Source organism: Vipera ursinii (assembly GCF_947247035.1).
Source record: "Vipera ursinii genome assembly, chromosome: Z".
NCBI lineage: Eukaryota > Metazoa > Chordata > Lepidosauria > Squamata > Viperidae > Vipera > Vipera ursinii.
The window spans coordinates 49863062-49877672 of record NC_139517.1 but is presented as its reverse complement, the minus strand read 5'-3'; the positions used below and the strand labels follow the sequence as shown (position 1 = coordinate 49877672).

The 14611-nt window shown below is 40.3% G+C and overlaps 1 protein-coding gene across 1 annotated transcript in view; it reads right to left on the bottom strand.

Annotated features, from left to right (window-relative positions):
- The window catches only part of LOC310648746 (zona pellucida-binding protein 1-like), a gene marked incomplete at both ends in the record, with an annotated part of 77492 nt that overhangs the window by 19858 nt on the left and 43023 nt on the right, over positions 1 to 14611 (bottom strand). The window contains 2 exons of the mRNA XM_083376770.1: positions 7790 to 8008; positions 12729 to 12878. Coding sequence (XP_083232896.1) covers positions 7790 to 8008; positions 12729 to 12878 — 369 coding nt within the window. The remainder of the gene's footprint in view (positions 1 to 7789; positions 8009 to 12728; positions 12879 to 14611) is intronic.

The following is a 14611-nucleotide window of genomic DNA, read 5'->3' as shown; positions in this document are numbered from 1 at the left end:
GCATCTATTTAATAGTATATTTTTAAATAATTAAGGAATTTAATCCTCTTGCACATATCATTGAAAAGTACGCTGCCATCATCAAATTTTACTTTTATACTCTGTATATGTAAGTGATGCAATGAACAATCTTTTAGAAGTATGTGGTATATTTAGAACTCTGGCATAGAATACATAAATTAGAAGTCCGTTTTTAAACTGAATATTAAGACCTCTTTTTAAAGAAGAGAATCCTATTGTCCAGCACACACTATTGGACTAAACAGATCAAAGATGTGACTTGACGTGGTACAAAGGAGTTAAGATTGAGACTAAAAGAACAAGAGGATATGTAGTTATATAAAGACCACAAAATATATTTACTGCTTATATGAATAATCATATTTGTCATCACTGTCACAATTTTATTATTCCACAAAATACGATTTCCTGGGTGGGTCAAGTATATTTTTTCAGTTCTTATCTGCTGATATTAGATCTAAATAGAACCCCGGCCAATAATGAGGATCACTTGTATTTCAACTTCAGGCTGTCAAAGCCTATACTTTTTGAAATGTGTATTTACCAACTTAACTCTGTGCAACCTTCAAATTTCACAGATTTGATGATGGATTCTAATCCACAATAAATATGTTAATGGTTTACAATATGTTCAGTAATAAATCTGTGCATATAACTATTCATTGTCTACTAAATACATCAATATTTTAGTGTTCCATTATTAAGTACAGATAGTCCTCGAGTTATGAATATAATGGAGCCTGCCCAATCCATTCGTTGTCTTCCGGGTGAGGTTCAAGGTGTTGGTAATGACCTACAAAGCCCTTCATGGCATGGGTCCGGAATACCTTGGGGAGCACCTGCAGCCGGCATCAACTTCCCTCCGCCCAGTACGCTCCCACAGAGAGGGCCTCCTCAGGGTGCCACCGGTCAAAGAATGCCGACTGGTGGCCCCCAGGGGGAGGGCGTTCTCTGTGGGTGCACCAGATTTATGGAACCATCTTCCGGTTGAGCTCCGGATGGCGCCCGATCTCCGCTCCTTCTGGCGCGATCTTAAAACCCATCTCTTTAAACAAGCTGGCCTGGCCTGATGGGACGGGGTGGGATTTTTATAAATGAACTTCAATTTTAATTTGTATTAATTTTATGGGCATTGTTTAATCACGTTTTAATAATTTTAATTTTTATATCTAGTTTTTATGTATTGCCCTGTTCACCGCCCCGAGTCCCCCGGGAGAAGGGCGGTATATAAATTAAATAAATAAATAAATAAATAAATAAATAAACTCAAGGATTCGTAGGAGTGAATCTCATAACTTGTATGTGATTCACTCCCAGCTTTCACTAATCGAATGCATTATGCGCGGCTCATTAAGTGAACATGAGGTATCTCAGGGTGGGAAAGGCCGGGGTGGGGTATTGATGAAACAGGCCACCTGCTTCAGACCACCCAAGCTCCTCCCTTATGCTCCCTCCCCTGGGGTCCCCATAATTGCTCCCCCACCCAATCCTGCCATGCTGGGTCACTTACCTTGTGAGGATCTGCAGCCTGTCTGTTTCTTTCTCTGTTCCCAGCAAGAGCAGAGGGAAGCCTCTGAAGCCCAGAACAGACCTCCAGAAGCATGTGGCTGCCACCCACGGCCTCTGTTCTGGGCCTGGAAGGGCCCAGAACAGACCTGCAGAAGTGCGTGGAAGTCCGTTCTGGGCCTGGGAGGCCTCCCAAGCCCAGAACAGACCTGCAGAGGCATCTAAAAGCCATCCCCTCACTCCGTTCTGCATCTGGGAGGTGCATAGGAGGCCTCCTAGGCCCAGAATGGACCTGCACAAGTGCATGGATGCCACTTCCAGAAGTCTGTTCTGGGCCTCAGAGGCCTAGAGGAGGCCTCAGAGGCCTGGATTGGCCTTCTGGAGGCATGCTGAAGCATCCCCTGGCCTCATTTCTGGGCAGCAGCAGCTTGGAAAAGCCCTCCAATGCCTGGATCAGGCTTCAGAGGCACAGGGAAGCGTCTCCCAGTCTCATTTGCAGCAGCAACAACCTGGAAAAGCCCTCCAATGCCCAGATTGGGCCTTCGGAGGCACGCAGAAGCATCACCCAGCTTCAGTTCCGTTCTCTATTGCAGAGAACAGAGGCTTAAAGTACCATGAGATCACGCGACATCAGTAGCGTGAGATCTCGCACTACTGATCTCGTGTGATCTTGCATTACTTTAGGCCTCCATTGTCTGCGAACACACTGATGGACTGGAACAGCCAAGAACGAATGAACCTTTATTGTTAAAGTACAACCATGTATACGTTGAGATTAGCTGAACCTTCCTTCGTGCCCCAACCACCACAACTCACAGTGACAACAAACCCACCATCTTCACAACATGTGAACTAATTGCACAACACACCGGCCTCATAAGTCAATCATACATAAAGTGATTTCCCGTTCAAGAGCCTGACAGCCCATAGATAAAAGCTGTTCTTCAGCCTGTTGGTACAGCTGGCTATTCTCCTGTATCTCCTACCCGATGGTAGGAGAGTAAAGAGGTACCGACTAGGGTGTGAGTTGTCCCAGAGAATTTTTCTCACTCTTCCAAGGCAGCGAGCCCTGGCAATGTCATCCAGTGATGTCAGGGGACAGCCCACAATGTCTTGTGCTGTGCTCACCACCCTCTGTAATACTTTCCTATCCGTGGCTGTCAGGCCAACATGTTGTTGTTGTTGTTGTTAGCTGCGAAGTCGTGTCCGACCCATCGCGACCCTATGGACAACATTCCTCCAGGCCTTCCTGTCCTCTACCATCATCTGGAGTCCATTTAAGCTCACGCCTACTGCTTCAGTGACTCCATCCAGCCACCTCATTCTCTGTCGTCCCCTTCTTCTATTGCCCTCGATCTTTCCCAGCATTAGGCTCTTCTCCAGTGAGTCCTTCCTTCTCATTAGGTGGCCAAAGTATTTGAGTTTTAGCTTCAGGATCTGGCCTTCTAAAGAGCAGTCAGGATTGATCTCCTCTAGGACTGACCGGTTTGATCGCCTTGCAGTCCAAGGGACTCGCAGGAGTCTTCTCCAGCACCATAGTTCAAAGGCCTCAATTCTTTGGCGCTCAGCCTTTCTTATGGTCCAACTTTCACTGCCATACATTGCAACTGGGAAGACCATAGCCTTGACTATACGCACTTTTGTGGACAGGGTGATGTCTCTGCTTTTTAGTGTGCTGTCTAGATTTGCCATGGCTTTCCTCCCCAGGAGCAAGCGTCTTTTAATTTCTTGGCTACAGTCCCCATCTGCAGTGATCTTGGAGCCCAGGAAAATAAAATCTGTAACTACCTCCATTTCTTCCCCATCTATTTGCCAGGAATTGAGAGGCCCGGATGCCATGATCTTGGTTTTCTTAATGTTAAGTTTCAACCCAAGTTTTGCACTCTCCTTCACCCGCAACAAGAGGCTCTTTAGTTCTTCTTCACTTTCTGCCATTAGAGTGGTATCATCTGCGTATCTTAGGTTGTTGATATTTCTTCCGGCAATCTTAATTCCAACTTTTGATTCATCTAGCCCTGCCTTTCTCATGATGTGCTCTGCATATAAGTTAAATAGGCAGGGCGACAGTATACAGCCTTGCCGGACTCCTTTCCCAATTTTGAACCAATCAGTGGTTCCGTGTCCAGTTCTCACTGTTGCTTCTTGACCAGCATATAGGTTTCTCAAGAGACAAATAAGATGGTCTGGTACTCCCATCTCTTTAAGAACTTGCCACAGTTTGTTATAATCCACACAATCAAAGGCTTTAGCATAGTCAATGAAGCAGAAGAAGATGTTTTCCTGGAACTCCCTAGCTTTCTCCATGATCCAGCGTATGTTGGCAATTTGATCTCTAGTTCCTCTGCCTCTTCGAAATCCTGCCTGTACTTCTGGTAGTTCTCGATCCACATACTGCTGAAGTCTAACTTGTAGGATTTTAAGCATAACTTTACTAGCATGAGAAATGAGTGCAATGGTGCGATAGTTTGAACATTCTTTGGCACTGCCTTTCTTTGGAATTGGAATGTAAACTGATCTTTTCCAATCCTGTGGCCACTGTTGAGTTTTCCAAATTTGCTGGCAAATTGAGTGTAGCATTTTTACTGCACTGTCTTTTAAGATTTTGAATAGCTCAGCTGGAATACTGTCACCTCCACTAGCTTTGTTGTTGCTCAGCTTTTCTAAGGCCCACTTCACTTCACATTCTAGGATGTCTGGCTCGAGGTCAGTGACCACCTCATTGTGATTATCAGGGACGTTAAGCTCATTCTTGTATAGTTCTTCTGTGTAATTTTGCCACCTCTTCTTAATCTCTTCTGCCTCAGTTAGGTCCCTGCCATTTTGGTCCTTTATCATGCCCATTTTTGCATTAAACGTTCCCTTCATCTCTCTAATTTTCTTGAAAAGATCTCTGGTCCTCCCGATTCTATTGTTTTCTTCTATTTCTTTGCACTGATCATTTAAGAAGGCATTCTTATCTCTTCTAGCTATTCTCTGGAATTCTGCATTCAATTGGGCATATCTATGTTTTTCTCCCTTGCCTTTCGCTTCCCTCCTTTCCTCAGCTATTTGCAAAGCAGGCCAACATACCAAACCACAATACTGTGCAAGAGGACGCTCTCTATAATAGACCAGTAAAATAAGGTCATTAGCCCTTGTTCTACCCTGTTCTTCCGCAAGACCCTGAGGAAGTGGAGTCTCTGTTGGGCCTTTCTGGCCACCTGGGTTGTATTGACTTTCCAGGTAAGATTTTCACAGAGGTACTCTGGAGGAAACTCTCTACGTGCGCGCACGACACACACACACACACACACACACACACACACACACACGATGTAAAGTGGGGCAGGTTCCTCTCTTTTCCTCCGGAAGTCTAGCACCATCTCCTTTGTCTTGCCGATGTTCAGGTGCAAGTTGTTCTCCAAACACCATATGGATAGTTTTTGTACCTCCCCCCCTGTACGCTGTTTCATCTCCACCTGTAATAAGACCCACTACGGTGATATTATCTGCGAACTTAATTATCGCAGTAGATGGGTTGGACGATAAACGTATGTGTACAATGAGTACAGGTTGGGGCTAAACACAGCTTCAGGGGGATGGATAAAACAGACCCGATCCTCACTGTTTGTAGCTGGTCCCTTAGAAAGTCTTTAATCCAATCGCAGATGGAGGGGGGAAAATTCAAGTCAGTCAGCTTTTCAAAAAGGATGCTCGGCAGAATGGTGTTGAAAGCCAAGCTGTAATCAATGAAAAGCTTCTTGACATAGCTTCCAGGTTTCTCTAGATGGCTTACTACAGAGTGTAGAGCAGTAGCTATGGCATCATCTGTCGACCTGTTCCCCCTGTAGGAAAATGAATGTTTGTTGAAGTCCGGTGGGAGGCATGTTCTAAGATGTTGGAGAATCAGTCTTTCGAAGCATTTCATCACTAAAGACGTTAATGCAACAGGTCTGTAGTCATTCAGGCCCTCAACTGCTGTTTTCTTCAGGACTGGGATAATGGTAGCTGCTTTCAAGCATGATGGTACACAGGCTGTTTGCAAGGAGATGTTAAAAGATCCTTATCAGGACCCCTGCTAATTGATCGACACGGTTCTTAACCACTAACCCCAGCACCCGATCTGGGCCTGCAGCTTTGCTGGGATTCACAGCCTTCAGTACAGCTTTCACTTGATGTTCACACAGGGTGAGTGGCTGAGAATCAGAAGGCTGGCCAGCAGAGGCTACGGGGTCTGGTCTTTCCACCTCGTAGTGAGCGAAGAAGATATTCAGCTCCTCTGCCAACGAGGCATCAGTATTAACCATGTTTCTTGTATTGCCCTTGTGGTTGGTTAGGTGCTACAGTCCCTGCCACACTTGCTTCAGATTGTTATATGCTAGGTGGTTCTCCACCTTGTTTATATTGTTGTTTTGCCATCCTAATGCCTCTTCTGAGATTTGCCCTGGCCTCTCTGTATGTGTCCCTGTCCCCTGCCTTTAAGGCAGAATCCTGGGCTCTCAGGAGTATTCATACCTCTGCAGTCATCCAGGGTTTGCAATTCCCGTAAACTCTAATGCACTTTTCTGTTGTCACGCTATCAGTGCACGCTTTGATATAAGAGAGTACGGCATCCGTATATACATTCAGGTCTTGATCTTCGAATACACTCCAGTCAGTGGTTTCAAAGCAATCCTGCAACTGACTTGAGGGCACCTGCTGGCCAGATTTTAATCCTTTTCGTGACTGAGTTCTTTTCCTGAGAGGAACATACTTCAGGCACAACAGGAGTGAGAGATGGTCGGATGTACCCAGGTGGGGGAGGGGGAATGCTCGGTATGCCTGTTTCACGTTAGAGTACACATCGTCTAGTATTCTTCCCTCTGGTGGAAAATTGCACATATTGCACAAACGTGGGGAGAACTATCTTTAGACAGGCTTGATTGAAGTCCCCAGCCACGAAAAGAGGGCCCTCTGGGTGAGTTTGCTGCTGCCTGGAGATGACATCATCTAGCTTGGAAAGTGCCAGGCTGACACTGGCATCAGGTGGAATGTAAACAGCTACAATAATTACCACAGTAATTTCTCTAGGCAGAAAAAATGGCCTACTTGTGACAGTCATCAGTTCCACATCTGGGGAGCAATAATCTACTGTTGGCACACTAGTCACAATGTATATAGACACAGAGTCCTCCTTCCTTGCTCTTACCGGAACCTCCATTTCTGTTAGAGCAGTGAATGACTTGGCTTGTCAGTTCTACTGCTGCATTTGGCACAGCTGAATGTAGCCAGGTCTCTGTGACAACCATCACACAACATTCACGGAGAAGCCTGCTTGCTGCCATCTGCAGCTGTAATTTGTCAATTTTATGGATGAGGGATCTGGCATTACTCAAGAAAGCACTTGGCAGCGCTGGTCTATAAGGCTGCTTCCTGAGCCGAGCCAGCAGCCTGGCTCTGCAGCCATGTTTTTGTTTTTGCTCTTTTCTCTTTCACTTACGTCGGCTCCTCCCCGGCCCGATGACAATCCACGGAGATCCTGGAGGCCTCTCTACGCAGTTCGGTATGTTATGGGACTGGTGGAAATTGCTGGTAATTCCAGATTGCCTTGCGAGCCCGATGTTTAGCAGCTCTATGCGTGTGTAGGCTAATTTAGCCCCTCGCACTACATTGTGCACACTCATCAATACACACATTATTCCAATCACACATACCAGTACTGGGAGCTCAGGGCCACTGCGTGTGAATGCACCGCCATCTTGAGGGGAAAAAAAGAAAGCAAAACATCTCAATCTTCACAAGACCTACTGCCTAGGGAGACCCAGGGTGGTGGGAGGGAGGGAATAACCAGGGTGAATGTTACAATGCTACTGCGGTCGTTCGTAAGGATGAACGACTGCCGTGGTGCAGCAACATTCATAATTTTGGGACTGTCTCATAAGCACTATGGGGCGCTTATCACATAACTTCAAATGTTCAGTAAGGGAACGCTCGCAACTCAGGGATTACCTGTAATACTGAATTATGTTTTATTATTGCAAATATCTCTAAAATCAAGGAAAACAGGACTCTGCTGAAATCATTATTTCAATCATAATATATTTTCTTAATATATAATTAAAATGATCTGGTCATTTACTAAATCAGCAAGCTGTCAAATTATTTCATTGTACATTATCAATTAACATCTCAATTACTTTTTCATAACTTCTGTCAGATACACCTTTAATGTATGGGACAAAAATAGTTTTCAACTTATCATGAAAAACATGCATCCATGAACAACTCTTCAAACTAGTCTTACCTTTAAAAATGAAGAATAGTTCATTTTGCATTCCAGCTGTTTGCATTTTTACATGATGACATTCAGATTTTTGTAATGAAACCTCACAAGCTAGCTCCACAACAAGCTTGGCCAGTATCTGATGCAGCTTCTTTTCAAAATTAGTATTATAGATACTATTGCAGGGAGCTGAATGATATCGTGCTGTTAACTCATAGTAAAAGTTAGGATCAGAATAAGCTGCAGAAAAAAAAGTTTAGATTCAAACAAAACCAAGATACCAAGATTAAGATTTAAAATTTCTGAATTTAGTTTTAAACAAGAATTAATTGCACCAAAGGAAAAAAAAATACCATCCCCTAGAATATTATACTTGGGAACTAAGCTGCTTAACTTTAGGTATAATCACGTAGTTGGAATTCTCCTGTGGGATCTTTTTTCTTTTGAACAGCAGATAAAATTTTATCCAACCACTGTTAAAATACTGTTCATTGTTCAAAAATCACAAGAGTAAAGATTTCATGATTAAAAATAACTCATGCATTTTTGAAGTTGAGATCTAGATATTTAATTTTCTTTATTTTTTTATTATCATGGATTGTATATTATTAAAATTACTGGCTTAAAAGTAGGCAGATTAAAACTGGAAAAAAATGCATTTAGTAATGGAAGTAAGTTGGCTGACTAAAAATAAAAGTACTTTTCAACCTGAAAAATACCTGTCAGTGAAACTGACAAAAATTTTAAGAATGGCCTATCTCAGAGCAAAATTTGACTTGTTGGATTCCATGGCCAAATATGGGTGTTTCCACCACTTCTCATATTATGAGAGAACCTGTATATGCAGTACCCTAGCCATTGAAAATATTTCTCATAGTTTATTCAACTACGCCCCCACTAGGCTTATTGGAAAGAACAGCCCTTTGGGACCTGAACCATAGAGTGACATGTTTTTCCTGGGATCAGATGTACTGTATATATTTACGCAAAACTGCTAAGTTTATAACTAAGGCAGTGGTCCCAAAAACCTGGTACACTAAACAAATTTCTCTGCAAGGGAAATTCATCTGATTACTGATTATAACTATATATGTATTTTATCATTGTATTTCCTATCTACTTTATTCTGGAATTAGAGTTTGTATTTTATTTTATTGATAAGGTCACAAGTCAATAAGTGAGTATTGTTTTATAGGAAAAGATTCATATGATTTAAAAAGGGCTTAGGGGAAGAGGACTGCCACATTAGTATGCATTAATAGTAGCATACCCCATTAAAACAAGACTATTATTTACAAATTAAAATAGAGAAAAGAAGCAAATATAAATAACTAGAAACAGCATATTCACACAATTCAAATATTGCATATATAGCATTTTATTAAAGAGTATAATTTCAACAGCAAGAACTACTACATGCTGAAAAAATAGAGTAGATGGATAAAATAGAGAAATACAAAAGAAAAATAAGATTACAATATAAATAGAAACATATAAATAAATCATTTCCAACCTTCCTCATAACAAGTATAAACAATTTTAGTAACCTATCACTTTCTCTTATAATGCAACAAATAATCTCCTCTTCCCAGATCTCATTTCTTTTCTATAAACGAATCCATAAAGCATTTCAGTCCTGATCTCAGCAGGAGTCCACTTAGGGTTACTGTAGATAGCAATATATCTATTTCAAATTTGATCAAATATACCAAGTTTATATTCCTTCTTTTTCTTCTGACTATAAAAATTATCTTCTGGATCCATTATTCAAAAAAACCTCTTTCAGTATGTCCCATGTTACAGTATTTTGCTTCAATCTGTAATTATGTTACAATGTTCTTCTCTTTCAACTGTAATGGTTAATTTTCTCTAGTATCCAATTTTTACAACAGCAAATTTAAATAATTTCATTGACACTGGAGAGTAGGATAAATAATAATGCCTGATGCAAGCTTATCCATGATATTTCTTTTAAATGTTTTACCAGAACCAAAGAAATTAAAAATTGTTCCTACTTTCAAAAATTCCTTCTAAGAAAATGACTCAGTGAGCACAGATGCTCTAATTTCCCAAAGAGATAGATCTGTTTAATGGTTCTGCTACAGAGCTTAATTTCAATGCAATCTCTATAATAATATCAATTAATATTTCTAAGATTAAGAACTGACCAAAAATAAACTAAACATGTCCCAGTTGATTTTATTCCACTAGTCGTTGCCAGTTATAGAGGGTAGCGCTCATCTCTGTTTCAAGACCATTGAGCCAGTGCTGTCGGAAGACATTTCTGCAGTCATATGGGCAGCATTGTATCACAGAGTGCTGTTACCTTCCCACTGAAGTGCTAGCTATTTATATACTCAGATTTGCATGATTTCAAACTGCTAGATTGGCAAGAATTGGGGCTAGGAGGAGAGCTCCACCCATCGCATGGTATTCTGATTTCAAACCTGGGTTGCCTGCTTTTCCAGCGAACAAGGCCAACATCTTAACCACTGAGCTACTGCATTTCCCCAAATTGCCCAAAACAAGACCCAAATTTGAGAAACAACTTTACATAACAAAGAAGGCCTGTACAGCAGAGTTGCTCAACCAGTCTGGCTGGGGATTCTGCGTGAGAGGCAGGCAAACGTACATGTGTAGCTCCATTTGTGCATGTATGTGTTTGGCTGCCGCTCACACAAGTGGAAATGCATGTGTGCGCAAAGGCTCACCTGCCACTTCCGCAGCCCAATTCCAAAGGGTTCAAGGCCCTATAGTGAGCTGTGGCCCGGGGGCTGGGGATGCCTGTTCTATAGAATATGGAAAATAAAAAAGAAAGTGCTATCATAGCAAATATTACCCTCTGAGATTAGTCTAATCGTAATATAAAAATAAATGTTTCTGTGAAATTAAGATACTTTTTGCATTGTTAATTAACAATCATTGATATAAAATAATTAAAATAATTAGGGTTCAATAACTTTTCACTTAAAACAAAGGAAATAGTTCTATCAGTTGGATCGATTCAACCCATGCATATGTAGAAAAAAGCTTAGTAAAAATAAATCATATTATATCATGATCAATATTTTAAAACTTAGGCCTTGTTGAAACCTATTTTATTGCCTTTCGATACACCATTTGATACTTAGTTTATTTAAGCTACAATTTCCATTTCTATCCCAATCCAGAAACTGTAGAGACTATGATAGAGGACACTAACAGAAATATGTAATCTCTGCTGTCAACGCAAGTGGTGAAACGTTTTCTATGTCCACAATGTCCATTTAATGTTTAGAAGTGGGTCAGAGACACCTCCTTAATTCACTAGAGCAGGTATGTCAAACTGCCAGCCCGGGAGCCAGTTGCATCATGCAAATGCCGCACCCTTCCCAGCTCCAGCAATGAGAAAAAAGTTGTGATATGTCGTGACACGTCACGTGATATGGCGAGTTTGACACCAGTGTACTAGAGTATAAGAAAGATGGCACCATTCAATCAGACTTGCACAACTTCGTTATTACAGTTAACCAATCTCAATAAAAGTAGTTTTAGACTTCCTGTGGAGTAGATTTCATCAACCAAGTTAAGCTGACGTAAACTATTATTTAGTTAACCTTTACTAACTAAAATCTGAAAGTCTAGGAAGAGGAATTAAACTAATTTAGTTATCCTGATGTAATAAGAAACTATTTGAAATATATCTCAAATAAGCTACAGGTTTTTGGGAAAGGGGCAGCTTAAAGAGGAAATGTGCAGCCAAATAACATATTCACATTATGATTTATCCGAACCCAACTGCAGAACAGCTTTTGCTGTGAATTCTTAATTCTCTAGTAGAGAATGAAAAATATTTTCTAAGTAATACTCTAAAGGGAAAATATTTTAAAGAAGTAGTTTGATTTTAGAATGCATTATGTTTACAGTATATTACTATGTAATATTGAATAGGATACCCAAATTTTGTTTCAAAGTTGATATTAAACAAAGAATTAAACATTGTTTTGTCAGACTGTTTTAAGCGGTTTCAATCCTAATAAACTATTTTGTGTGTTCTGTCATATGGAATAATGGCAACTTGACACTAGACTTTCCTTTTTCATTCTACAACCACAGAATGGATATGGCAAATGTGAGTGCCAGTTATTGGTCAACCTACCCCTCCCACCAAAAGGACAACACCAACACAATTGAACACAATGAATAAACTCAAACTACTTAGAAAATATTTTATCAGGGAGGCAGCATTATTTTTCTTATCTACAAAATATTTCTCAGTATATGAAATATGTGGCAGCGAAGCCAGTGGCAGCAAAGACTGAAATAATGCATGTTTTAAGGTCATGGCTTTAAGGAATGTTTTAATAAAACCAACCACAGAATACTGAAGCATTTGCAAATACAGAAAAAATTACCTCACATTGATCCAAACTTGAGATAAAACTCTGGATCACAGGATGTTGTTTTTTTGAAGCTTGAGATAAAATACTGTAATTCAGTTTTATTCCAAGTAGTTTAAACATGACCTTAAGCTGAACATTCTGCTTATCCCCAATATTCAAGCTATTAATCAGATGTTATTTTTCTACTTACTTAGAGCTTGCTACCTTTTTAAAAGAAGAAAAAGACTACAAGAAAATCGATATGCCTATATTCTATACCAGGGGTAGGCAACCTTGGCTCTTTTATGACTCGTGGACTTCAACTCCCAGAAATCCTGAGCCAGCCATGCTGAGGGGAAAGGGAGAGGTTTCCAAGCTGAGCTATGCTGGCTCAGGAATTCTGGGAATTGAAGTCCACGAGTCATAAAAGAGACAAGGTTTCCTACCCTTGTTCTATACCAAGGATATTTTAAATACCAATTGTTCTGAGTTAGCTGGTTACAGATTAATTGCAGCAACATTTAACTATATATGAATTTCATTATACAATTCTGACAAAAAAACTAAACACTAAAAAAAAGGAGAGTTATTCATCTTACCGTAAATAACATATTTAATTAAATAGCTTTTTTCTTCTTGCTCAGTTGTAGGCTTAAACACTAGGGAACATGTGTAAATTCCACTCATATAAGATTTGAAATTTTGGAATAAAAGTGTTCCTGTTGGGGATATTGTCACAGATTGATTTCCTGTTTTGAAAAGATAAAATAAATTTTTTAAGGACTTGCAAACCATTTTAATTATTTAGTCTTGATTTTAAAGCATATCAATATATATATATATATATATATTGTATATATCAATACCTCTCTCTATATCTATCTGTCTATCTATCTATCTATCATCTATCTATCTATCTATCTATCTATCTATCTATCATCTATCTATCTATCTATCGATATATTATACACACACACACACACACACACACACACACAGAGAGAGAGAGAGAGAGATACATACAAACATCCATATATATAGTGTGTACAGGTAGTCCTTGGGGTACGAACCTAATGGAGCCTGCCCACTAGGCTCTTAAGTCAAAATAAATTTGTCAAATAGATCACACTCAATTTTACAAATTTTTAAAATAAAATTCATTAATTGAATCAAATGGGTTATTAAATGAACAATGATCTGACTTACTATTCCTGATTTTTTAATTGATTGTTGCCACATTAATTGAACTGAGAGGCTTTTCTGCCTGCTACCCATCAGTTTTTTCCCATACAGCCAACTCAGGAACTAAACTGCCTCCAGGTAGGGCTTGCAGCTATTGCAGTTGCTTTTTTAAAAAAAAAAAACCCACTTGCTGTTAGGTAGCACAAGCATTTTCAACTGCCCAGAACAAGTGCTTTAAAAAAAAAACCACTTGCCACTAATTAGCTTAAAAGTCTCCAGCCAGGCACAAAGAGGGACATGGGGAAGGGATTTGCAGAACTCTGTTTGCAACAGTAGCAAAGATGGAAGGTACCTTGAGGTCATCTAGTCCAGGGGTATGAAACCTTGTGTCAGAATCCATTTATATCCCATTCATAAAACTCTTATCTGTATGTTCTAAAATCTTATATCTCTCCCTGGATTCTGCCATTTTTCCATGGAGGAAAAGAGAAGATGTTAATAGGGGCAAGGACTGTTTATTCAGCCTGCCGGGAGGCTGTCTTCAAAGACCAGGGGAAGAACCTTTGAACTGAGAACAACAAAAGAAGTGGGGGGGAAGAGATCTGGTTTGTATCTCCGATTAGAATCTGAAAGGAAGGAGGTAATTGTCGTAAAGGCATGGGAAGATCCCTCTTTCCCATGGAAGGGTTTGACACCTGAAGTTTCATTGATCCGGGACTGACCAGATGGTTTGAGGGGAGGGGTTTTGACTGGGGACTCTTTAAAAGTACCAAACTGTAACACAGTTTCAGATCCTGTCTAGTATTCCCATTACCAATCATGTTTTAGTAAAAGCTCCTTTTGGGCAATTCCTGGTTCAAGAGTTCTTTCTTTCCTAAGAGGTAGATGGGGGTGGGTCCTGACACCTTGGCTCTTTTATGATTCATGCACTTCAACTCCCAGAATTCCGGAGCCAGCATGGCAGCATGGCTAGCTCAGGAATTCTGGGAGTTGAAGTCCATGAGTCATAAAAGAGCCAAGGTTGCCTACTCCTGATCTAGTCTAACCCACTACTCTCACAACAGAGTATTTCTGATAAATGCCTATCCAGTCTCTTCTTAAAAGCCTCCAGTGATGGGGCACCCACAACTTCTGGAGGCAATTTAAATTTAAAACCTACAAATTACAATAATATACACATTTCTCCAAAATAAAAGCAAGGAAACACAACGTTATAGAATGCTTTGTGTAGATCCTGGCTAGCATTTCTACAAGTTTCAAGAAGAATGCAGACAAACTTTATCTTTGCAAAGTACTGTAT